This window comes from Argiope bruennichi, chromosome 1, assembly GCF_947563725.1.
Source record: "Argiope bruennichi chromosome 1, qqArgBrue1.1, whole genome shotgun sequence".
NCBI lineage: Eukaryota > Metazoa > Arthropoda > Arachnida > Araneae > Araneidae > Argiope > Argiope bruennichi.
The window spans coordinates 84333077-84359747 of record NC_079151.1 but is presented as its reverse complement, the minus strand read 5'-3'; the positions used below and the strand labels follow the sequence as shown (position 1 = coordinate 84359747).

Genomic DNA, 26671 nt, shown 5'->3' with positions numbered 1-26671 from the left:
CGACATATTCGAGAACTGAGACTGGCTATTTCTAATATTAAGCCTTCCTTCGAAAAACTTTGCTCTGCAAGACAGGCCCAAGGAAGTCACTAATAATTATTAAATTTGTTTTTAATTTAGTATGTTTTGATTAAGTAAGTTGTTTTACTTCAATAAGTTATTAAATATGTCGAAATGTATTTTGTTTTCTATGTGTATGTGTGCTTTCCTTTCAGTCATAATATTTTCTCTTTTTCTCTTTTAAATAATATTTTCTCTTGGATATTCTCGCGCCCCCCAAGGGGGGCGCCCCATAGGTTGAGAATCGCTGTTTTATGCTATTATAAGTATTGAAATTGCAATAAATATTCCAAATAGAATGTGTTTTTTGTTTGGAATATAATTTGGAAATTAAATAAATTCGTAAGTCAAGGGATTAATAAATTATACTTTAACTGATGCATTTTAAGATATTTTTTAATTTTACTTTTGATATACGAAATTAGAAGAAGAAAGCACAGTAATTTTTAAAAATTTCAAATTAGAGTTTGATGAATACATGTTTTGGATCGACATAAGTACGAAAATATCATTGTTTTTTTTGGAATTTTGTTTATCTGAGTATGATAATTCTAAAATGGAGAGTTACATAAATGAAGTTTGATATATTGATTTTATATCTATCTGTTTAGTTTAGTTATATTAATATCCCTTTTCAAAATAATGCGATGGTTTTGTATTTTAGAATTAATAATTCTGAACATCAGCTAAGTGCCAAGAATGCCGTCTAAGCCTGCATCCCATCTCCTAATATTGCTGCACACATTTGGCGCTTGTGGATTTAAAATGCAACAGATTACACGGTGGTACTTGGCTGAAATAAGGTTCCGAATTAGGAAGCCTTCTGGTCTCTGAGCCGAGAACACCATACCACTATGGCTCAGATTATACACCTGTATCAAAATTTAAATAAAATTTACCTTAAGAAGTATATCTGTTAGGTCGTGTGCAGTATATCTGTTAGGAAGTATATCTGTCTCTTAAGAAATATATCTGTTCGTTCGAACTAGCCAAGTGAAATTTAACCCAAGGTTTATCACCAGAACAGCAGATTTGCATTCCTTTGGATCAAATCTTTTAATGGTTTTAATCCTCGGTTTTTCAATGCGTGTATGTACGAAAACGATAAGTCAAAAACGCTAAATAGCGGTATAAACGATATTTGATTCACTAGCTTAATGTCTCTACTAATAATAATTATGAAAGTGTGCGTGTTATCACTGTAACAAGCAGACCGTCAGATCTAGGGCATCTAAACTTGGTACATATAAATTTTGAAGATGGAAATAGCAACGTTAACGATCTCGTAGTGATTTTTTTAAATAATTAAAATTCTATTTAATTTATAATTAAGCGAAATTTTAACGTTTTTTTGACCATAACTTCGAAAAATATTATAACGCAATAATGATTTTTGTGTTACGAAACTCAAAAACTCAATCATTTTTCAATCATTTGTACAAATCTTTTCTGAAATTCGGCAATTAAAAAAATTTTTTTACTTAATTTTTAACAAATAGATGGGATAATTACGCTGCGATTCAGACCATTTTCATTGGTTCATTAAATACTTATAACTTGATTTTTTCCCATTGCAGTAAGCTAAAGAAGAATGATTGTTTAACATCTGCTTAGTTTACGAAACGAAAAATGTAGTTACAATACCACAAAAGTCATAATAGAGACGAACCGGACATTTTTCATGGATGATGTATGAAACTATGATGTCATGGGACTTGTCTCCATCAAAAAGGTTTATGCACACATTGAAGAGAATGTATTTAAGACAATAATAATAATAATAAGGCTTTAATGTCTGATAGTTGAAGGAATCTTGGACGTCAAGTTATATCTAAACGATTTGTATCTTAATTAAAATTAAAAATATCCATTCCTGGCGAACCGGTCGATAATTAGAGGCAATTAGTAACTAAATATTTGTAACGTTCAAGTAACCTGTTGAAAGAAAAATTTCCAAAATCCATATCCGAGATCCAATATTATGTTAAATACAAAACGCACAATATTGCATCTAGTATGCGAGAAAGAAGAGGAGAGAGCAGCTCAGTTATTTAATAATAGGAATTGTACAGATTCAAATGCTTTAGAAATTTTTCAGATTTCTTCAGCTCTTTCAGAAGTGTTCCTAAATGATTCAATTCCAAGGCAAGAGCAAATAATTTATTTAATACTTCTCAGATTAACAGACGGAAGGAAGTTGTTAGTTCCTCTCTCTTCCCTCGTGAAACGAAAAGCATTATGGTTACTTCTCTGAGCTATTCGAAAACACGAAAACGTTTCCTATAGTAATAATATTCCGACTTATCAAACGGAAATTATTGATGTTCAGTGTTTTCATTGTTAAGGATTGATGTATTTATTCTACGCATTATAATAAAGAAATAAACAAAGAAGATTCGAATCTCTTCCAAAACTTAATTACAATTTGTAAAATTAAAAAAAAAAATCAGCTTTTGAATTCGATTAAAAATTATTTTGTAATTCATATTTTATGAACTTAATTAATGAAAGTTGTAGAAAGTTTTGTATAATATAATATTTTATATAAAATTTTCTTCAATTAAAAATATTATGCACATTAAAAAAATCTGTTTTATATGGACTGCGTTGGCTTTCGTTGAGAGGTTTTATAAAGCATGTTTTTATCTTCAAACGTATTACGTTACATCATACAACCATCGATTTGATGTGCGATAATTATAAACATTTTTATGCTACAGATATTTACTGTACTATGTGTAAGTATCTCAAATTTTGCCCCTTAATAATAAGCATAACGGCTGCTTAATAAAGGTTTGCTAACAATAAAAGACATGAAAATATTTTCTTCTTAAGTAAAGGCATGCAAATCAGCTTGTTTACAAAGCACAAAAAGCAGTGCAAAAAACAGAGACTGAAGATAATAAAAATCAGATATTCAAAAATAAAAAAAGAATACAACACGGGCACGATTGTTAGAAAGTTTTATCGAAACAAATATGAATAAAAAATTCTTTATACAATATTTTTCAAATTATAGATAAATTTTGATTTATTAATAAGAAACTTATAAGCTGATTTTTATTCAAAACAAAATGGCACAGTTCTCAAAAATCTCCACTCATCAGTTAGCTTCCTAATCAATTCTTAATTTCCCTCGATGATCGCCGTAATTGATGAAAGATGGCTAACAATTCCGTGCGCAGGTAACGATCTCGTTTAATTAGGCCCTTTTACGAAGAGAAATGGAAATGTAAAAGAAATTACTTGTTGCTCTAAATGAGCTCTATCAAATAACAAGCTAAGTGCCCAATATTTAGAATTATTAAGATAATTACCTATTAGTTTCAAAATGAGAGTGAGGGAGTTGGAAGTATACGAAAGTTAATTTGATTCCAATCCAATGACTAGAAGATTAAACGAAAGCAGTTATGCAATAAGTATCCAATTCCATAATGAACTTTTTTTTGAGTATTTGAGTGAAAAATTCTAATTCTGATCTTTACAAGTATTAATTTTTACCTATAGTAGTTTTTATGTATAATGGCAAAATATGTAATAATCATTTTGTTTTATTTTGAAATACAATTGAATTTGCGCAGTTAGAATATTTTTAATTAGAATTTTTCTCTTGTGTTTTGAATTTACAGTAATAGTAAACACTTTTTAATCCGGAACGTTTTATCGGATTATCAAGCGTTAATCTATTTTCAAATGGAACTGGGTCAATCGAGGTAATCAGGACTAAATTTTGCAAATGTTGCCATTGCAGTTTAAAAGAATAGTCTCGGATACAGAAATGGTCATAATCATATTGAGCCAACCTCAATAAGCATTGGCTTCTTCGTAAAAATCTATGAATCAACCAATCTTCCTTACAAGAATGTTCCCAATTAATCTAAGAAATGTGGAATAATTGGAAACAAGCGTTTTGGATTCTGTTTCCAAAAACGAATTTAGTTGAAGATATATTTAAAATGAAGAAAAAAGTATTATATATTAATTCTTAATGCATTTTACAGCCTGTTTCCAATTACCCATAAATATAGTTCAATTGATTTTTATTACTTTTTATTATCTTTAATTTAGAGTAATTTATATTCATATTGTCTCCGATTTTGTTAAAAAATAATTAGAAATATTGCGATATAAATTTTTATAAAAATATAAAGGACACACGTAGATGAAATGCTATCAGTATTAAATTAGTGCTATTAGTATTTTGTATTAAATTACAGAGTTTCCACTTCAAGAAGAATGTTCAATCCACCATTTAACTAATTCTTCTTCAATATTTTCTCTTTTTGAATAAATAAAATTTTCTTTTTTATCATCTATTTTAATGATAAAATCTAGGAGAATAGTTTTTATTTGACTCTGAAATCTCACTCATTACCAAATGAAACTTGATTTAGTAAAATTGTTACAATTTAAAGCTGTCTGTCGCATCCATTTTACCAGTCTATTACATCATTCCCGCAGATGTACGAATAAAAATGTCTTCATTCTGACATCTCAGATATAAAACAATTACTTCCGCTATTCTTTCAGCCTCTAATTCCTGTTGAAAAAAGTGAAAATTAGTCTTCAGATTCTTCATCAATATCACGCTTTCTTCTATATGTGAGGGCGTTCAAGCAATTTCATTTAATAATCAACCACCGACTTTTATACGTGAAAAAGAATAAAAAACTATGAAGATCATTTGGTAGATTTTTTTAATAAAAAATTTAACATGAAAGAATAAACAATAGTAGTTGCGCCAAATGTTACCGTTTCCCTAGATTTACTACTTCCCTAGATTACTATTTCCTATCATATAAAAACATTTTATATACACACACAAAAAAAAAAGACAAGCATTTTTATTTTTAAGTACCAAACATTGGAAATTTCAGTGATAATTGAGAATATTAACTTTCTTCTTAAAAAAAACATCAATAGAAGTTTCTTCGTAACTATTATATCATACAGATCCAAAAAATTTATAACTTAGCAACTTACCTTCCATACAACCAACATAGAGGAGAAACAATGAAACTTACGAAAGTTTTGATTTCACTTTTTTTCTGAACACATTTGAAACTAAAATAAACAAACTACGCCAGATAATACTGCTAAAAGTGTTCTTTTTCACTTTGAATATCTTAAGCAAAGCAGATGTTTTTAACTTCGCTGATGTTTCACCAGTGTGGAGGTATCAATATTTTTTATTACTCTTCATTACCTTCCCAATTTTACCAAGGAAAAATTAACAAGTTAAATTGATATTTAAAACTAATTCCGATAAACTATTGTAAAACAAGAAAAAAAAAGTTTTACTGTTTAAAGAAATATTTTTTACTAAATTCGAATCATGATTCAGGTAGTTTCTTCAAATTAATTATGGATTATATACAGATTAATGATTTCTGCAGAATCCTAATCGGTATGTGATTACAGAATGTACTGAACTGAAGAATATCTGAATAAAGAGTGTTGATAGTAATATAACAAAAAATATTATCCATAATTCGAATCATATATTTCTAAATCCTTTTTTTTAGCTAAATAGTCCATACCTGTGTCTTAGAGATGAAATGTGAATAACTTGTTTAAAGTTATTAATTAATTTGTAAGCCTTTTTGCTTAGTAATGGATTTAATTTTCCATTAAATGAAATGGAAATAATTTCATTTAATAGATGTAATCAAAATTTAAAAAATTCTAACTTTTAAAATATGAATTATGAATTGCATTGTTTATTTTGAATTTTCTCGAATAACTATTCCTTATGCTGTCTATTCCTTAGTTATTAATTGAAACTGTTATTAACAATAAATATTTAATACCACTTTAAATGTAAAGATTATCGTTTTCTTTTTGTTCTCGCTTTTAGATCCAAATTTTCTTAATCCGAGGTTTTGGATAAATCGAGATTTTATTATATTTCATTAGATTCGAATCGACCAGTTTCAACTACAACTTTTTCTCGCTTAAAATGTCCTGTTAATGTATTTAAAAGACTGAAGGAGAAGAATCAACTTTCATCGAATCGGTTATCACTATATTTTTCAGGTGAAAAAATGCAAATATATATATAACTATTTCAAAGGATTATTTAAATTTGTTTCAATACCATTTTAATTTTTTCAAAGAATAAAGATCTTGTGGGAAATAATTGAAAAACAAAACAAAAGAAAGTTTTTTTTTACCCTTGAAAACGCTATTGATAGTGAATAAAATTCATAGGAAATAAAAAATTATTAATCATTCATAAAAAAAAAAGTAAGCTAACCATCTGTTGTCTTTCTAAAAGTTTGAAAAGATTTTTATTCATGCATCATCAAAATATTACTGCCTAGTTAAAAAAAAAAAAAAAAAAAAAAAAAAAAAAAAACGCTATTGAAAAATATAGTTTCGAACGTAAAGCCTGAAAGGATAGATTTTACATGGGCATTATATACGTCTGTTTAAAAATTAATTTCTGAAAACACGAGAAACTATAAAGAAAGTTCGTTAATATATTTTGCAAGCAGTATTTTATTAGTTAAAATATTTCGAAGTTGATTTCCGAATCTACTCAAATTCTAAAAATCGTACACATTTTCAGAATTCAGTAACATTAAAAAAATCAATTGATTCTAATTCTTGATATATTGTTACTAATATTTTTTTACCATATTGCCATCTTGAATCAAAGAATTAATATGAGACAAAAAAAAAAAAAAAAAAAAAAAAAGGGTAACATGAAATTTATTTGATATTGATATAGGAAATCTAGTTTGAAAATTGCAAAAGAAGTATTAATAATTATAGAAACTGTGTCTAAATGAGGCCATGGGACAAATTCTTAAAAAAAAAAAGCAATGGAAAGCTTAGGAAATCCGCACAGTGAAGAAAATGTCAGATTTCCAAACGGGCGGAAGGAAAAGTTCTGAATGTTCTGTTTATTGCGTTCTGAATTGCGATTGATCTCTTTTCCGATGTAAAGCGAACTTTTTTCTGATTTAGGGCTTTTTCAAAAACTGCTGATATCCTGATTATGTCAAAATTATTAAAATAATGTGATTAAAATTTGAATAGAATCAAACTTTAGTTTTGTAAAGATAACAATGTATTGTAAATGTAACAATGTATAACTAAAATGTAACTAGTATTTTCATTTGTTAAATGTTTTTAATTATGTAATTATGAAATATAAGGCAAAGAAATGACTTCAATATTAGTGAAAGAAATGGAAATATTGGGAAAGAGTTTTATGTTTGGGATTATAGTAACGCGTTTTTGGATTCTAGAACTGGGATAAATTTTGGTTTTAACTGGATTATAAAGCAAATTATAGATGCTGTTGTAATTATAAGTTGGAACTTTAAAAAAAATTTACATTTCTGTATAGGGTAAATAGTTGAATGTTAACTTAAAAAAATATGAACTTTATAAACTCTTTTAATGTGAAAATAAAATCCAACATAGACGGAATAGTCTGAATGTAGAACTATATGTTACGATGAAATTCATTAAATTGGACAAAAAAGCATCCAATTTTTATACGAATATACAAATAGATGCCACCAATAATTATTGAATGTTCTTCATAAACATTAAAGTGCAATTACTTAAAATATTTTTCCTGCAAGTTTTCTATGAAAAATTTTACTACAGCAGTTTTATTATTACTTCAGTATTATGAATATCATCACACCACCACTTCATTTACATATTAATTCCACGAAAAAAAGAAATAGTTATTAAGAAAAACAAATAAGATATAAAAATTAAATATGGAAACAAAGTTTTGTGTTTATTTTTAGATACCTTGCTATCTAAATATTCCAAATGCCCAGTTTATTACTAATAACTTTTTGCAGCGCATTAACTTTTGCTCGTAAAGAAAATTCTATAATTTGTTCAGCTTGCTAAGCAAGTACATTAACTTGACATTAAATTTTAGCAAAAAGATTTCTTTTTCTCTAAATAAATCAAAAAATCAAATTTTCTCTTTTTTTTTCTTTATATTATTGGCAGAGATTTCTGGTCTTCTGTTTCTTAAATAATAGGTGATATTTAGAATGGGCAGATTTTGCTGATATTTGCAAATTTTTAATAATTTGTTTTAGTTTGATTTTTTCACGCCTTCAACTGCTCAGTGTGTTTACTTTCGAAAGTCCATAGTGAATTAAATACACATTTTCTCAACATATTGTAAGAAAAATCCCAAATCTTTTGCATAAAATTACTTTTAATAAAATAACCGGAGGAATTTATAATAATAATGTTGAAATGCAATAACAAATGATTTATAAAAAATAATAATCACACGTAGAAAAGTAACAACGAAAATTTATTTTTAAAAAGTCATGTCATTCGAGACGAAACATAAGAAAAAAAAAATTATCTCTGAAAATAAGATATAAAGATATTCATGGAAAAAAACCCCGATTTTTTCCCAATCTAGCCATGCAAAAGGAAATAAGAATCATGTCAATGAAAGGTGAGGTGTATATTTTTCCCACACCATCCAGCATTTTCCACCTTAGAGTTGAAAGATAAAATATCGTAAAGAAAACACGTTCATATAATTGGTACACCTAAAAATATCTCGTTATTTCTCTGTTGTTAAAGAAGTTAATCACAAAATTTTACTATTTCATACACGATGTTAACATGAAAACATGAAATTAAAGACTGTTATATGTTCTCTAATGAATATCGAAGCTTACCGAATATGTCGAATATCTGGTTATATTTTTGTCGTTCTTGTTTATAATGGCACTTGCCATGGACAAGCTCGCTGACGAAGTCAGCGATTTTAAGCCAAGGGAGCTTCTCTTGTTTTAGTAGCGCCAACTAGGGCCAAGAGTACGTTTTAGCTACTCACGCATCACATTCGCTTGCATAACCCCGCTTTATAGGGGGGGGGGGGCACATTCACACATCTTAGAGATAGAACAGATGAAGAACAACCATACCCGAACTGGGACTCGAACCCAGGACGCCCATGTCACGGGGAAGACTCGTTACTCCTAGGCCAGGACGCCGGTGGTTATATTCTTAAACAGTTGTACTATCGCCGGTGTATATCGACAAGGACAAATAAGTTCTGGTCAGAAGTGAAAGAAGAAGACGCTACCAGAGAGGCGAACATGACAGTTTAAGATATATTCATTAAATACCATCGTATAATATTAATCATATAATTTTTGTGTAAGTTTTTTAATGATACCTTTTTTTCCCTTCAGAATGTACTGTTTGCCTTATGTTCCACTGTTTTATTATACATGCTGTTGCTTAACCCTTTTGCGTACAATGACGTGTCTGATACGCGCACCAAATTATTCAATTTTTAATTTTAAATCTGCATTTAAGAGACATAATTAAGTATTTAAGAATGCCAAAATCGCTTAGAAATGCTTTTATGTCACAAATGTTTCTTATGTTATTATATGAATCGAAATAAAAATAAATGTCCAAAATAAGATGTCATCTAATTTGGAAGTTAAATAAATTCGTATGTCCAGGGCTTAAGATTTCTCCTAATTCGATATAAATCATAATATGTTTTAATAGTAAAATGTGATTAAAAATGAAGTTTGTTTTAACGTAATAAAACACATTTTTATTCAACGTTCGCTTTAAAGGCATGCTGGATGTCGGCAGTTGATAATATGAGAAAAAAAATTTAGTGTTTCGGGTACACATCACGCAATACAAGAATGCTGATATTCATCAAAGACTATTGGAATTTGCCAAATAATGATTTTTCACACTGACATATGTGATAAGGGATGTTACAATAGCCGAACAATTTTCGATCTCAGAATTGTGACGAAACTCCATGTCTTAGGCTTCCCTGAATTCGACTTTTTTAAACTGTAATTGTAGTTGAATATTATACCGGAAACGCAACAATTAAAACACGGAAAAATTTGACATGTAGTCTTTAAACCAAAATTATGACTTTTTTATATCAAATTTGCATTATTCATCTCTAAGTTACTAAATGGGTGAATTTTTCTATATGATTTTTACACCAAGATGATTGATATGCCATTTATTTTTTGCCCTAAATTAAAGAAAGAGTAGATTGTCTGTTCACTTGTCCGTGTATTTGAGATTACGATGTTTCAAAGAACAACAAGATAAATGAAATTTGGTATGTTACCTTGATACCAAATCTGTCGATATATACCAATTTTGAATCCAATTGGCTAAACTCAAGGTATCAAAAATGCATATTTGACTCATTTCACTTTAAGACAAGTTAAAATGCGTCATATTATGTAAGTATAGAAGTAACTCTCCAACTGGTTAAATTATTTCTGTAAAAAAAATGAAAAACTGGGTTTATTTTATATTTTAGAGATATAAATAAGCAAAAGCACAGTATTTATGAATATTTTATTTTCAACATTAGGAACAAGACAGAGATCAAATAATTTTCTTTTTACAAGATACAAAATGTTTCTGCAAATAAAATTATCTGATCTGAGAGGACTAAAAAGTAATAAATAAATGTATAAAAATTTGAATAGCAAAAATCACACTTTTTTTTGCACACACATTACAAAAAAATAAGGTTTGCTTCTTCAAATGTTTTATATGGATTTAGATAATAGCACAAAATTATATCACATTTTCAAGATAAAATGAGAAAAATACAGTTGACTAGAAAACTTCATGAATGATCAAGTTAACGACAAAAATTACAGCACCTGATTTAAAAGTAAAATTTTAAGACGCATTCTTTGGTCTTACCAAATAGAATATATATATATATATATAAAAAACGATACGAATGTCTGATTTTAAGTTTTATTCTTTTATATCGGACTAAATTTCACCTTGGCACTTTAACTTGCTTAATTGAAAATTATGACAAAAACTTGTAATTAGAAAAAGGAACCAAAGTATGTTTTTTTATAAAAATGTATTCGCAAATTTTAATAAAATTATCATTGGGTAATGTTTTCAAGTGAAGCATGTTGAAAAAAAAATAAATACGTTTACTATATTAAGTTATATCGGAGCTATTTACTTTCTCGTATTCTTGTCAAAGATTTTTCTGAAATCATTTTTATATATAACAAAGTATACTCCACAGTAACTGATAATGCTGAAATTAAATTAGATTAACTCAGAAAAATATCAAATCATCCATGATATTTGAATCTATTTCCATATTTAGACACACGGTCAGTGCACAAGTATTGCAATACAATATTTTACCTATTTTATCAAATACTAAGCTCAAAAATAACCAATGGATTTTTAACTCGGAATTTTTAACCTATTAGTTGACTGAAGGTTTAACGCAATAATTATACACAAAAGTTGTCAGTCCACAATTTTTTTTTTGGCTAATTCCCAAATTTAAATATGTAATGAATGAGTATAAGTTAATTTTCACAACTCTAACAGACGAAATTGTGTTAATTTTTATTTTATAACTTGATTCCCTTTAAATTATTGAACTTTTGTTAAAAATTGTTATTCTCTGCCTATCGAAATGTTCCTTTCACTGGAGCTGAAATATTAGTGTATAACAATTTAGGGAGATGCCAAATGCATAAATAATCATGAACGTAATATATTTAAAATCTCAAATATTTCTAATAAACAATTGATGCCTCAGTTATCGCGACTCTGACGAGTTGGCGGCTGACTTTTGAACTTAGGCGAGTGTATTTGCTGTGAGGGAGAGAAGTGAAAAATAATAGTGTGGGTTACAAAAAATATGATTTTGTAGAATTAGGAGCATTTCTTCATGTTTATTATCTACGGGATATCTTTATAATCGGATTATAAAGGAGGAAACACAGCTAAATCTGGCAAATTTGTCTCATGTATGCCAATATTTCAAATTGACTCATGTCACATAATAAACATTTTATTCATATAATATCCGCTAACTCGTCAGGGCCTAGTCATATTTAAGTTTTGTATTCAAATTCGATACCAAATATCAAAACCTCAAGTGCGATTTATAACAGAGTTATAGAATTCCCATTAACCGAAATAAATCATCTCGATCGATAGAAACTGAAATCGATTATATAATTAAGATAACCGAATGGATTTTTGTTTTCGTGTGTTTTGTTATTTGGTAAGAGAATTGTCACTTGTTATCAATGCAGGCATCTGGCACTAAGCTAGAGAGCAATTTCAAATAGGTTATTAATTCAACGAATCAAATCAACTGATAATTAGAATTGATAACATCCACTCACATACTTTTTAAAAAGAAAAAGGAATTCAAAAATAGGAAATTGGAAAAGTTACAAAATAATTAGAACAGTTTGCCATGCTGAAATAAAGCATTGATTTATTTGAGAATTGAAAGGTTGTTGATTGAACAATTTGCATCAAAATTTGTAATGATATTTAGGAATCAATTTTTTAAATAAAAAATTGCTTGATTAAATTTCATAGTTATTATAATCGAGAATTGATTCTAAAACAGAAATTACGAGAGATTGTGCCATACAAATGGATAAAATTAGATTAAAAGTGATGACAGAATGCAATTTTTCCTTCTTTTAAGTAAATCCTAGAGCTTGTTACTAGCCATTTTAAATAAAAAATACAAAAATAATTTTTAAAAAATTAAGAATAAATCGTATGTTTATCTGACGATTCTCTTTTGAATTATTTCTATAATTTTTTTAAAAATTCTATTATTTATGGATATTACCGATGGTAGGGTTTTATCTTAAATTTTAGCTATCATTTTTTCAATTGTCTTTTCTTATTCGAAATCAAACTAAAGGCTGTTTCTATATAATATTTATAAGCCATATCATATATTATACTGACCTTCAAATGTCTTTTTTAGGCAGTCGGGGAAAAGTAATATAATTAATGCATTTATTAAAGTTCATTTTTTTTTCAATTTCACTTTACTATACATTTGTGGTGTTTCTCTCTATTCATATATATCTACGGAAAATACGCATTTGTTGTACACTTATTTTTTTTTATCTCGGAGAAAGTAGAAAAGGTGGAAGACTTGCAGGATGAGATAGTTCTAAGCTAACTACAAGCACTTTTCAACACATAAGATAAAGGGTAATGTGTTCCAATAAGTATATACATTGCTAGATTTTAATTGAAGCACATCATCTTACTGCATATTATGAATGCTGGAAATAATACAACAAACACAATATTGGAAAAGGTAGAAAGTAGATACTAATACAAGAAATTACTTATTATTCGGCGAAAGTCTATAAAGACATTAGTTATTGTAATATGTAAAATTAGATTTCAGTTATTTCAATTTTTAGAAATGAAGTTTATTTCAAATAATTTGAAAGACAAAAAACTGTTTAATTAGCACATTAAATATTTTACTTGTTTTGACTTTCGAATCGTATATTAACCGTTTCTTATACCATAGTATAAGTAATTATAATCAAATTAATTAGCTTTTAATTGTCCATTTATTTTACTGCTTCTAATTGGAGCTCTTTTAATAATTTCAGAAATTAAAATATATTAATAAACCCTTTAATCGTATAAAGTGATTTTAATAATCAACTTAATTATAAGTTAATTATTGTTTTAAGATAAAAATACGCCGATTCCTAAAGCTAAAAATTTTGTTTAATCGAATTTTTTGATTAAACAGAAACTGGAAGCTTCAATTTCTTATTTCGAACTATAGTGGATGTTTTGATTTGCGTATTAATTTTAATTAGTGCAATTAACAAGTATTTTTTATTCAAAAACGAAATTAATTAATTTTATTATATTTATCTCAATCTTAAAAATATATTAATGTATAATTAATGATAGAAAAAATTAAAGGATTATTATAAACATGTGTCCAAAAGTCATAGACATAAATTAAATATTCAGTTGCTTTACAGGTGTGTTTCTATAATAATGATATAAAAGGGAGCCTCACCACTTTTTCATTTTAGTTTTCCTTCACTTTTTATAGCACATCATTCATCTTGCAAATTACAAAATAAAAGAAACTAAAATGTTTCAAAAATTTTCTTTGTCTTTCAATGTTAAAAGACAAGATTACGAGTGTATAAAAAAGTCTGTATGTATTCGAAAATCGAAAAAAGCTGCATTTTATATGAAAAGAAATAAACGACATATTTTTATAGCACCCTGAAAGTAATTAATAAATCATTAAATAAATTTGCTAGTTAACGAAATTAATCAGTTTTGCGTAATTAATACAAAATTAATTAATTCAATATTATATCCAATGATATATTATTGACTACATAATAGAATATAGTCAATTAATAATTTGAATATTAATAATTTTCTTATTTTATCCATAATAAATGAAATTAATCATCATTTTGCAGTTAATTATATGGCCTACACATAGCATAATTTTAAGAGCAAGAGAACAGTTAGCCAAATTTTTCGCAGAAAAGAAATTAAACTATATTAAAAAATGCATGAAAGGCGTCTACTTCAATAATTTTTTTTTACGTTTACTTTTATTTTTTATTTTTGTTTACGATTTGCTTTTGTAATAATTACATAAGTGAGTTCTTGAAGACACAAGCATATATACCTACCAACAAAATATGTAATCTATTAGAAACCATAACCTTAAAGTTCAAAGCTATAATTTTAGCCTCAAATATGATGGACGAGAACAAATGAGGAAGTTAATAATGACGCATTGAATCGAAACATAAGTACTTTACAGATATTTTTTTTTTTTTTTTTTTTACTGATACGCAACTTTCTAAATGCCAAAGCTTTTATTTAAAGCATAAATTGACCGATTTCACAAAAAGTTACTTTTAAATTCAAAATTATCCTTTAATAGACATAGTTCTTACAAAAGTTATTTATATATATGAGTATTAAATCCGCAAATTTAACTTGGACGAGGATTAGAATAAATTACCGATCAGATTTAAGCCACTGCATTAGCCTATAATCCAACAAGTAATGACGTAAAGCTCTCCATTTGGAGTTCCATGTTAACAATTATTATGAGAAAATTTAAGATTCTTAGAAATTTTCCATCAGTCGATGTCTATGATTAATATTCGTTAAGGCGAAAAGTTATTGAGTAATACCTCGAAATCGAAATCGAAATCGTCTTAGATTTCATTGTAAAATCTCAAAAACGTTTTTCGGAATAAAAAGCCGCTAGATTCAGAACGATCTTCTTCAAAGGCCAGATATGATCAGAGTATCCATAGATTGAGAAAATAAACATGAATCAAGTTCGATACCTTTTACAATAACCAAGTTCTTGAAAGAATGTGCGATTCCCCAAGTCGATGCCAAAATGGAAGATTAAATTAAATTTCTCTATTTTTTTATTTTTTTCATTTGCACCTACTCACACTTTTATTATGAAACAAATATAATAAAGAAACATTGTAACATTTAAGATTGCTACACTTTAGTGCATTTGGACAACTTTTTCTACAACAGTAAGAATAGAGATGATTAGCGATTAGAAGTTATTGACATTACATCTGGCATCAGTATAATTCTCGTTTTATTTGACTTGTGTAGAATATCAGATAATTTTTTTTGTCTTCAGAAGGTGGTGAATGACATTTAATGTTTACTTATAAATTCAGGATTGGGCGTAAAAGTATTACTCAATTTATTTTGCCTGTTCTATCATGATTTCGATTTCAAAGAGAAATAACATACATCTCAGGTATTTTTGTATAGGTAGGGTATTTTCTAACCGCATGTATTTCCTTTGCGTTTTCTTAGTCTAAAAATATAACCATTGTTTCAATTTACGATACATTAAAAAAAATTTCTTTTTTTCTTTACAAAAGGATAGAAGGTATTTTTGTGGCACCATTGCTTCAAGTTTATAATTTGCAGTGTTCTGAAGAAATGAAAAAGATAAGCTTACAAAATTTCATATTAGAATAATGCTTTACATCTTTTGTCAAAATAAGAAAACTGTTTTTGTAAAAGGGAATTAGTGAATCGATTGATGTGTACACAGTATTCGAGATTAAAAAAGAAATAAATTAACGTATAGAAAATCTTACTTATTTCAATAGAAAAATAGAAGTGTTGGAAACCAGATCCGTTGAGAAAGCAATATTACCATCAAGCAGAAAAAAAAAAGGCATTATATATACTTGGAAAATTGTTTTTACATATAAGCTACTTAAGAAATTTCACAAAAGTTGGCTTATTTCTCCATTATGAAGTAATTGAATAGTAGCGGCGAAGCCTTTGAAAGCTAGGGAGGAAAATTATCAATATAGAAAGAAGATTATAATCTCGTATTTCAAGAATAAATAAGTAGTAACGCTAATATTTTTAGATATTCTGTTTCACTTTCAAATTAAAAGGCCGCGCCAGAAATAAATCGGATTAATTATATTTCCTATCTGTCACACGAAATAAACAAATTCACAGTCCAAACATTTAAAATACATTTTATTCTAAATTCAGGCGACAGTTCTTGTTGAGATTCAATTTTGAAACATTAAGAACTGTAAAATAATACAGCATTGTTTTTCTTTCCATAGCAGGTCTTCAGATAGATTCTTTTAAAATATAGCATAAATAATTCAATTAACGAATATATTCTATAATAATGGTGCGACGTTGATTTCATAATAAATTTAGAAGAATTATTAAAATGGTACATATAGCTAAAAATCTAATTAATCAAATTTTTAACTATGTATCAGATTAATTCGTGTTACAATTTGATTTTAAACGAATGGATTTTTGAACTTTAATTTTGTTCTCTTTATATATCTGATAGGAATACCAAGTTGAAAACTAGGGCTATTTTACCACTTACCCGAATGATAATAGAAGCCTACATGCAATTATATTTATTCCTTAAACATTAGTTACTAAAAGAGGATGATTACATTTTATAAATAGTTGAAATTTTAAAGAATTTTTTTTAATGTTAATATTTAAAGTTCAATTAAATTAATCTTTCCAACAAGTTTTTAATATGAATTATTCACTTAAACATGAAGAGCAAAGCCAATCTGGAACATTTCATTCAAATCTATGACCAATAAGGGACATTTTTCCAAAAAAGTTTCGTTACTCGATTATTTTATATGTTAAAACGTTATTTTATATGCTAAATGTTAGGGTTATTTTATATGTTATGTTATATTCATATACGGTTATTCTATATGAATGAATTGCTGTGATAGTGTATATAAACTTAAATACCATTCAAATTTGTTAGCAGATAACTGCAAATTTGGTTGACAACAATTAAACAAGCTTTCAAAGCCAATCTTAAAGACAGATATAATGATTAATTATTTTATTAAATAATCTACATCTGGCTGCCAGATTTGCCAGATTTTAATTGTCTAAAATTAGAACCCCCATTTTTAAAAATTGAAAAGAAAATCTACACTTTATTTTGAATTACATGAAAACAAAGATATATTTATTCGTCTTATATATTAAATCTAATCATTATAAATCTTGGTAGTATATTTGGTTTTTGATGTTAAATTTAAAATACAAAATATTACTTAAAAGAGTTGACTGTGTTTTTCTAATCTAAATTTTATCATAAGAGGCAAACGATAATTATTAATCCTATATCGTTTGATTTTTTAAAATTTCTGCCAACATTCTTTTGTTGTTTACACAAATTAAAATCATGAACTTTTCGTTCCTATTAATAAACTTGTGAGAAAAATTGGAAAATAGCATAGAATACGACGGTCCACTTTGCCATTTTCCATCATAAAATTGGCAGTTGCACATAAATAACATACATTGAGCGGACTATCGAAACAAAGTTTTTCCAAATGTGACTTTGTTATTATTTTTTTAATTTGGAGGAAAAAAGGCAAACTGAATTTTAAAATTAGACGAAGCTAGTAAGCCAAACGATAAGTATTGCTTTCTGAAAATTAATAAAATTGGAACTAAAGTAAAAACAGCAGTTCAGGATACGAGAAATATACTTTAAAAATAATAGAATGAACAAAATACATATTAATTTATTTCGATCAAAACTGAATGTAGAAAACTGAACTCTCGTGCATAAAAAAGTTTCCACTTTCAAATTTGGAGTTCAGGTTTAATTTTAAAGAAGAAACTCTGCACCGAGAAGAAACGAAAGAAATGAGTTATTTTTCCTTCTTATTTCGTTTTACTTTTTCGGTGTTTCATTTCACAAATGCAGCTGCGCGGAGATTTTCAATAAGCTAGAGTGCTACTCCGGAAGGATGCAGAAGTCGGATCTGAAGTGAAGATGTACAGCCGGAGGAAAATTATCTAAAATGAAATCGAGAAGAAACTCGAAATTAGAAGGAATCTTTGCCTACTTACTTTATTCAGAGGAATAAATCACATGTCAGCCACCGAGACAGAGAGAAATTGGGAAACAGAAAAGAAGTGTGTAACTTCTGAAACGAGTTGAATTTAAATATAACGAATGATCTAACAGTAACAATTTGCTTTATTCCGCCATCAAACCAAACAGCAAATTGCATTCTTATAATCTGTCTGGGTTGTTTTTTTCTAACTTTCCACTATTTTATCAACAGAATGTTTGTCGCGATTCATTTCTTTGGGAATAAAATGTTCATTTCAACTAATAATAAAGATAAGTGTGTGCTTTTCTGAGTGTGCGTTGTCTTTCTACAAGCCAGACCAATTGATTAAGAACTACCAGACTTGGCATATATATATACATATTTCGGAGCGTGGCAATTTGCATCTTGGAATGATATTTCTGAAATTTAATTTAAAATTAAAAGAAATTTATCCTTTTTTCCCCTGATAATTTCCGAAAATATTGCAGCACAAAAATGAATTTTACATCTGAAACTTCAAATATATAATCCTTTTTAATTGTAGAAAAAGTTATGCAGCAAAAATTACAATTTTTAATTAATTTTAAAATAATATTTTATGTTTATTCTAAAATATATTTTATTGTTGAAACTGCACTCAAAACAGTTTCATAATTGTTGTTAATATATTCTGTCCTGGTTTTTTAACTCATTGTTGATAGTTAAAATATGAAGATTTTAATTATTTTTTAATACTGAATAAATTTTAGTAAAACAGTATGTTTTTGATAAACGTCTTAAAATTTTATTGCAGAAACAATGAAGGCACAACTTAAAAATGAAGTAATGACTCAAAATTTTCAAATACTACTGCTCTTTTTTTGTGATATAATATTGGAAGTATAAAACAGAATTGTGTAAGGCTTCTAAAATAGTATGATTTATATGTTTATAAAAACGGGAAATTTAAAGATATTTTGCTAAGGAAGCCATTAAGATAAAATTTCATAAAATACAATGATACTTTCAGAAATCATTAATCCTGGGAACCAACTAGTCGTCAAAGGCGGATAGTGTTCATTTCAAAATTTAAACCGATGAATATACAGGTGAATTTTTTAATAAATGTATATTAACATTTAAATGAAATCTGCATATCCGTGTTATATACTAAAAATGGAAGTTAGCTTTATTTTACGTTATACCTGCTCGTCACATTCAGCATATATTAATACAGCACTGAAGTTGAAATAATTCTGGCTAACAAATATTAGAAATAATAGTTGAAGATTATCAGAATTTCATAATATGGTTCTTTATGTCTGCTAGTTTTAAACAAGATCTAAATTCGATTCTTTGAAATATAGAATTCAATTTCAAATTGTTTCGACTTCTTTTAAAGTTGAATTATAAAAGACAAACATGATGACTTCATATATCGCAACATTAATTGATGAAATATTAATAAGGTTTTGAAGTAAATGTATCTGTTATTCTGCAAACTCAATCCAGCATCGGTGAAATCCTTTCTAAATGAGATTAAAACGCTGTAGTTCCTTCCTCAGTCAAGTGTGGGACTTTGCATAGTTTCTGGGGGCAGTAACATTTGCTCAATCGGAAACACTTCCCATTTAAAATCAAATATTCAGAAAATAGTAAAAGAAAAAGTTGAGGGAAATGCGTTTAAATTTATTCCTCGATCAATTAGTATATTTTTCTCCTACAAAATAGTACTGAGAATTAAAAATAATAATTTAAAGTAGATTTTTACAAATTGCTTGAATTTCAGAAATATTACTTTTTTTTATAAAATGAGATTACAAAGATCTCGGCGAAAAAACAATTAAAATATAACACACCTTGTTTTTATATGTTTAACATCGCTGGAATAGTCATAATATAATCAGTTCTAAGTGTTAATTATTAGTATCTACTTTTTACCAGTATGTTAAATTAATAAAATTAATGTAAAAAATTAAAATTTCCATAAAACGAAAAGAAACACATATTCACAACTGGATAAATAAGCATCTGTTAAAATAAAGGTAAGATAAAACTAATCACAACTTTATAGTACACTTTGAAGTGACTGTAACAAATAACATTTTCAAGTCTCGGTTCGCCCCTCATGAGGCTTTTCTATCACATTCACAACACCGCCACTGGCGGTTGAAGACCTTATCGAGGCCAGATTTTTTTGATGATTTCTAAGTTCATCACCAAAAGCTAGGAGGCCCAGTTGAGCATGAGAGGCCTCCCCAAGTGCTCTTGACCTTAAACAAGCACGGTACTGATCCACTGATAAGTCAGGGTCACAAAGCTTTTCGTGCCAGTTGTGAAAGATGCCAGGATCAGTCGCCCTGACAACAATAAGGTTACTGCGAACATACTTTCTATACAACATGACATCTTCCCCACCCCAACCTATAATGTCTTCGTCGAAACCTTTTAGATTCATGAAATCACTTCTGTATTGACAAGTCATACCATAACCAAAATCTCTCCAGAAACCAGAATCTCTAGAGATTGTCAGTTGTTCTGCTTCTGAAGGCGTCTCTTTGCCTTGTAAAGAATACACTAAGGAAGGATTATAAAGGCTAAAGACAATAGGATAATACACTTTTTTGCCTGGCGATGCGTTCAGACGACAGCGTTCTAGAAACCTGTTAGTGAAGACAATGTCGACGTCACATAGAAACATTAGAACATCTCCTTTAGACCAGTGCTGGACACCTACCTGCAGCCCTTTCCCCCTGGAAAAAGTCTCATTCAAAGTCAAGAGTTTAAGGTTCCGGAATTTAGTCTCTCGAGATACTTTAGTCAGAATCACGCGAACATCATGAAGACCTTCGTCCCCGAAGTAAACTACAGTCAAGAAAACTTTCCTGTCATGCTTGATGGCCACTTTGGAAAATCTATCCATGAACGTCCTGAAAGCGTCTATTCTGCCTGACAAAGGCAGAATTACATTGATAAGTTCCTTTGAAGTTTTCACTTTCTCATTGATAAGAGTCTGCACAGGACCAAATGGCCTTATCAAGACTATCCGGTGATAAGCCCTGGACACATTCTTCTCTTTGAAGTATAGCTCGTATTGGGTTCCTGTAGTTGGTTCGTTTCTGAAGAGACCTTCAGCGAAGTCATCCACAGTGTATCGTTGCTTGCCCTTTTTATCTCGGTTGAGGACATCCAGAGCCCTGACGAAGACTTCAAGAAGGTCCTTTCGTTTATATCCGATGGGTTTCTCGACAACTCTTTTTCCAAGTCCCAGAGCGACTGGGTATACCCGTCCAAAGGTAAAATGGCTGAAAGGAACCACCTCATACTCGTTGTTTAATTGAACCCCGTGACGAATTTCGGCGGAGTTTACTTGCTTGCGAAGATAATCAGAGCACTCTACAGGACGCTGGTTTTCAGATGAGGATCTTGATGGAGGTTCAACAATCGGCACAGAGACGGGATCCACAAAGGGCTTTTGCAGATCAGAAACCTATGGCAAGAAAATAAATAAATAAAATCAACTCGTTTCAGACTGTTGGTTAAAGTCGCATTAACTTCCAATTTCGATGAAGCTTAAGCTGTTTTAAAACTTTAAGTATATCACTTAGTAGAACTTTGTTATCAAATCTATTTTAAAAATTTCATCCGCATTTCTATATGTAATGCTTAGCTGTAAAACTATTTTGGATTCCTAATTTCATTTTTAATTTATGATTGCTCTTATAGATCGAATAAAACGAAAATCATAGATTGTCCTTCAGTTATTCCTATAATAATTAAAATTCTGAAAAGGGATTGCATTGAAATTCAAAAGTATAAAGAAGATATTAAAGAATGTTCAAAAAATTTGATAGATATTTTGATGAAATTCCAGAGTCTTTTTTTTTCTCCTCAATAGATTTTTTTTTGATATTATGCTTTTATGATCCCTTATCCACATAAGTACAATAGTCATAAAGAATTGTTATAAGGATAACCAGTAAAGAATTGCCTCACCATGGCTGAGCACGTGAGGCTTAACTGAATCATATTCAGCGGGACAGTTACAAGGGAACTTCAGTTCTAAGTGACGAAGTGAATTAATACGGCCCCACCTTTTCTCTCAGAAAGTACGTTCTGTTATCAGACTGGAGGTACTTTATCCCAAACTATTACTATATCACCTGGATGAAATAAGTACCATTGGTGCTCCTCTTAAGGGATACATAAGGATATAGACGGCATTCTTTCTGCCTGCGATAAAACTTTCTTCTAGTAAAAGCATTTAAAGCTGTTGTAGGGAAATCACAAAACAATACATACATACATAATTCTGAATAGTTTAAGTATAGTTTTTAGAAGTCAAAAGAGATTCCTATTACGAGTAATTAGGTAAAGATTACAAATAAAGTTGGTATATTGGTAATTTATAACAAACATTGATTGGTAATTGATAACAAACTTTAATGAATTATCATAGTTAAGTTTCTCTTGTAGGAATAATGTAACTGTAGAATGTGTTTGATGAAATTTAAAGAATCTACAAATATTTATCTTTTCTGTCTCAATTTGGTTAATCGCAAAATATATATTATAGTGCATACATTTTATCAAATTATTATTAAACGATGTAGAAATACTGGTAACAATTTGTGATAAAAATCCTACAAATTACCAGTAAACCAGCTACAACTCTTATACAGTAAGTGATTTTCATAAGTGAAAATATGGGAAAATATATTTGATTATTTTTATTATGAAAATGAATAATAATTCGGATGAATAATTATTATGAAAATGAATAATAATTCGGCAAATATGATATATATATATATATATCTGAATAACGCAAACATATGTCAATAACAGAAACCTATTCTTTCAATAGAAAAGCTATGAGGAAAATTTGTCTGAAATTCATTAACAAGATAAATGGTAATTTTAATTAAACTGAAGCTGGTCGAAGAAAAGAGGAATCCAAAATATTCAGGGAGAAAGTGATTTAACTCTAAGATGTCTGTTTAACCATTTGACACTGTATTTGAAGCATTTATTACAAATATGTTTACGGCTCAGTGAGTACTGTTTACAATGTGAAGAATCTGAACCCAGAATTCTCTGGAAATACTGGAGAGGAGTAACATGGAGTGTTATTAGAGAGAAATTACAGTTTAACCTTTAATGCTTCTTTGTCATCCAGAAACTAATTAGATGCTTATAATGCTTTGCTGATCGCAACTGTTGGCTAAATTCCTTAAAAGACAACGTAATTACTTTGATTAATAACAAAATTAGAAATTTTGATGTTAGACAAGGTCTGTCTATATAGCTTAATTCAGAAATTGTATTACATACAAGTTGTCCCTGCATTCATGGGCTAAATTTTAAGGGTAGGTAAAATACATATAAAGAAGCATTTCTTTGTATAGCAATATGATGTCGGAAATGAAAAGTGCAGGTGGAACTAATAAGTGTAAGTAAGTGCAAACAAGACGGAAAAATGTAGTGTTTACCTCCAATGACTCTGATAAAAACTTCATTGCAAAACTTTCAGTTGCTACTGCAATTATTCATGGAACACCTGACTTCTTGGAAGGAGTATACGCTAATTACTTCCTAGACGCTACTAGGTTGTATCGATGTTTCTGATGAGACATTTGTGCGCTTACTGAAATATGTAAGTAAAGAATTTTCTCTTTATTTCCTCAGTATTTCTTGTTTTACCAAACTTTTCATTTTCGACCCCACATTTTTATACAAAAAACGCTTCTTTACACGCATTTTACATGCCCTTAAAGTTTGGCTCATGAATTCAGGGACACCCTTTTTTGCTGTATCTAAAGTGTTTGTTCCCACAGTGGCAGTAATTGTGTGCTAAAAATTAAGAAAGTGAAGCTGTACAGATGAAAGTATTGTCCGTGTTAAAAACAAAATATAAGAAATGGAACGAGATTTAAAAATAAAGAATCGCGTAAATGCTTGTCTAAATTTGAATATCTTTCATTAATAAGTGCAAATTAAGAAAATGAAAAGGACGTACTTTCTTCTTCAAGTTGGCGATCTCCTCTTTGAGGGACTTGATTTCGGCACGGTGTTCCTCCTCGCGGCGGTGCAGCAGATCCAGATAGTATGAATCTGGGGACATGGACTGCAGATCGCTGGACAAAGAAGGGTCCTCGTCGAGCCGAAGTCCGCAGTGTCCAATTAGCAACAGGAAGGCAAGCGAGGCGGCGGTCAGAAGGAGCAAAGCACGCGTCACTAGGCGCATGCTATTGATGGAACCCACCACCTGCAAAAACAAAAATAATCTTAAGCCACACTATATCTGACGTATTAACCTTTTGCACACGGAAAAATAATTCGATGCAAAATTATTTACCTAAGAAGGGGTATTAGGTGAATTAGGGTTACAGTTTATTGTTCCGAAAAATAAATATATAATTGTTTCAAGTTGAATTTCCCTGAAAAGTTAATTTACATCATTTTACCATTCTGTAGGTATTTTTAACAATCAAAATTGAAAAATAAATAAATAAAACGTCAAAATGATGCACTGTCTTGAGTGGTGACCATCAGTCACTCCTCGAGTGCAAATGATTAAATAAATAAAGTTGACAAATATTTTTAGCCCCCACCCCCCAAAAAAAAATCCATTACCGCAGAATTTTTCTAATACTATTTTATTTTGATAAATATTAAATCTTAAAGGATTTATAAAGGTTCTGGGTAGCAATTCTGAAATCTGAAATCTCGAAAAGTAAGAATTCAAAAAGTTCCAATAAATTAATAACTAAAAAATTTTAATAAATTTTAAGCTAATTTTGGGTTAATTAAACATCATTAACCATTGGCAAAATCAAAATCAAAATTGAAATATGGATTAGGAAATTAATTTTATTAACTCGCTGTTAATCGCAATCAATGCATGGATTTCAGGCAACTATTTTGTTTTCTCTTGAAATTTACGATAGCTAAAATGATCGACAAATGGGGATAGCGGCTAAAAATTTTCCGTTTGAAATATATTTAATTTTGCTCTCTAGGATTGTAACTAAAATTTTACATTTTTCCACTTTTAGCGAGTTATATGTGAAAAAGTTATATCTTGCCGTGATGCATACCTCTTAAATATTATGAATAACGAAAGATTAATATAAGAATCAAACAAATAATTTAAATTTCATTGTATCAATTAAAATTCAAATCATTATGCAAAAAAATGTTTATAAAAAATCGAGAAAATTTGGAGAAAAAAATTGCACGATATTTAAATCGGTGTCATAAATACAATTTAAAAATTTTTCAAAATATAAGTATAATTTTTGTGCAATAATATTTTCGGAACTCTTATTTATCCAGTTAAAATTATAATTCAAATTTCAAGAGTAGCACAATTTTTTCTTTCAAAGAATATGCATTTCGCATTTAGTAGTTCCAGCAAATAATTTAGTGTGAAATGTTAACATACAGAAAAATTCCTTTCTTATTAATGGAAATTAAAATACAGAAAATTCATACTATAAAGAATCTCAGAAGTTTAAATTAGTTGGTTATATTAACGGCGCTTTGGAAGTCAACAAAATAAAGGTCAAGCCAAAAATAACCTTAAACTTTAAACCACGGTCAGAAGAGGAGGACGATACACTGTGTATGCACTTCTTCTCTAAACTTTCTTACCATACCAATGGGAGGATATGTAGTGACGGATTTTCGGAGTAATCGGAGTTTGAAATCGGAACCTTTCGGCTCCGAAGCTGAGACCTTTTTATTAAGCCACCGCTTGTTCCAAAGATAATTTTAAAACGTGAAGCAATTAGTAGGCACTTTAATGACTTAAGTAATTTTTTTTCTAACTTAGAGAACATTTTGTTTCTTTCGAGCAGATTGGATCATTATTTTATTATAAGAAAAAATCTAGCTTTTAAACAATGTCTAAATCTCATCATATGGAAAAATTGTATGCAATTGCGTTATGTTAATATTAGTAGATCATTGGTTTCATTTAATAAATTCTTTAAGCAAGTGAATGCTTCTAAAATGTAACTTCACTTATAATTGAAAACCTTTAAAAATATAACACCATCATTAAAATACATTTTATTACTATTTTTTGTTATTAAACTCAGCAATTGCACTGAATTTTTAGAAATCCACTACTGTCACTGACATCAGCGAAGCTGCGTAGGAAGAAAGTGAAGGAGTGACAGTTGTGTTTATACTTGGAAGCAGCTTATTTTTTAACAGCTGAGATCACTCGCATTTTAATTCGTCATTTATTTCCTTTTTAAAGTTGCAAACATTTTGCATAGATTGAGTGGTTTCTACACATATCCCACAGAAACGGTTATGGAAGGGAAATTGCGTTTGAAAGTGAACAATAAATTTTACTCATATTTGAGAGAAATAAAAAAAAT

At 28.8% G+C, this 26671-nt stretch overlaps 1 protein-coding gene across 2 annotated transcripts in view; it reads right to left on the bottom strand.

The window, feature by feature from the left end:
* Positions 1-20294: 20294 nt before the first annotated feature.
* LOC129969547 (chondroitin sulfate N-acetylgalactosaminyltransferase 2-like) overlaps positions 20295-26671 on the bottom strand; it is a 95503-nt gene continuing 89126 nt past the window's right edge. The window contains exons 1-3 of one of the 2 annotated variants that reach the window (XM_056084177.1): positions 24637-24720; positions 24298-24546; positions 20295-21768 (exon numbers count right to left, since the gene is read on the bottom strand). In XM_056084177.1, coding sequence (XP_055940152.1) covers positions 20386-21768; positions 24298-24525 — 1611 coding nt within the window. In that variant the 5' untranslated portion in view covers positions 24526-24546; positions 24637-24720 and the 3' untranslated portion in view covers positions 20295-20385. Of the gene's footprint in view, positions 21769-24297; positions 24547-24636; positions 24721-26671 lie in introns of those variants that run through there. The other variant, XM_056084171.1, reaches the window with a different exon arrangement.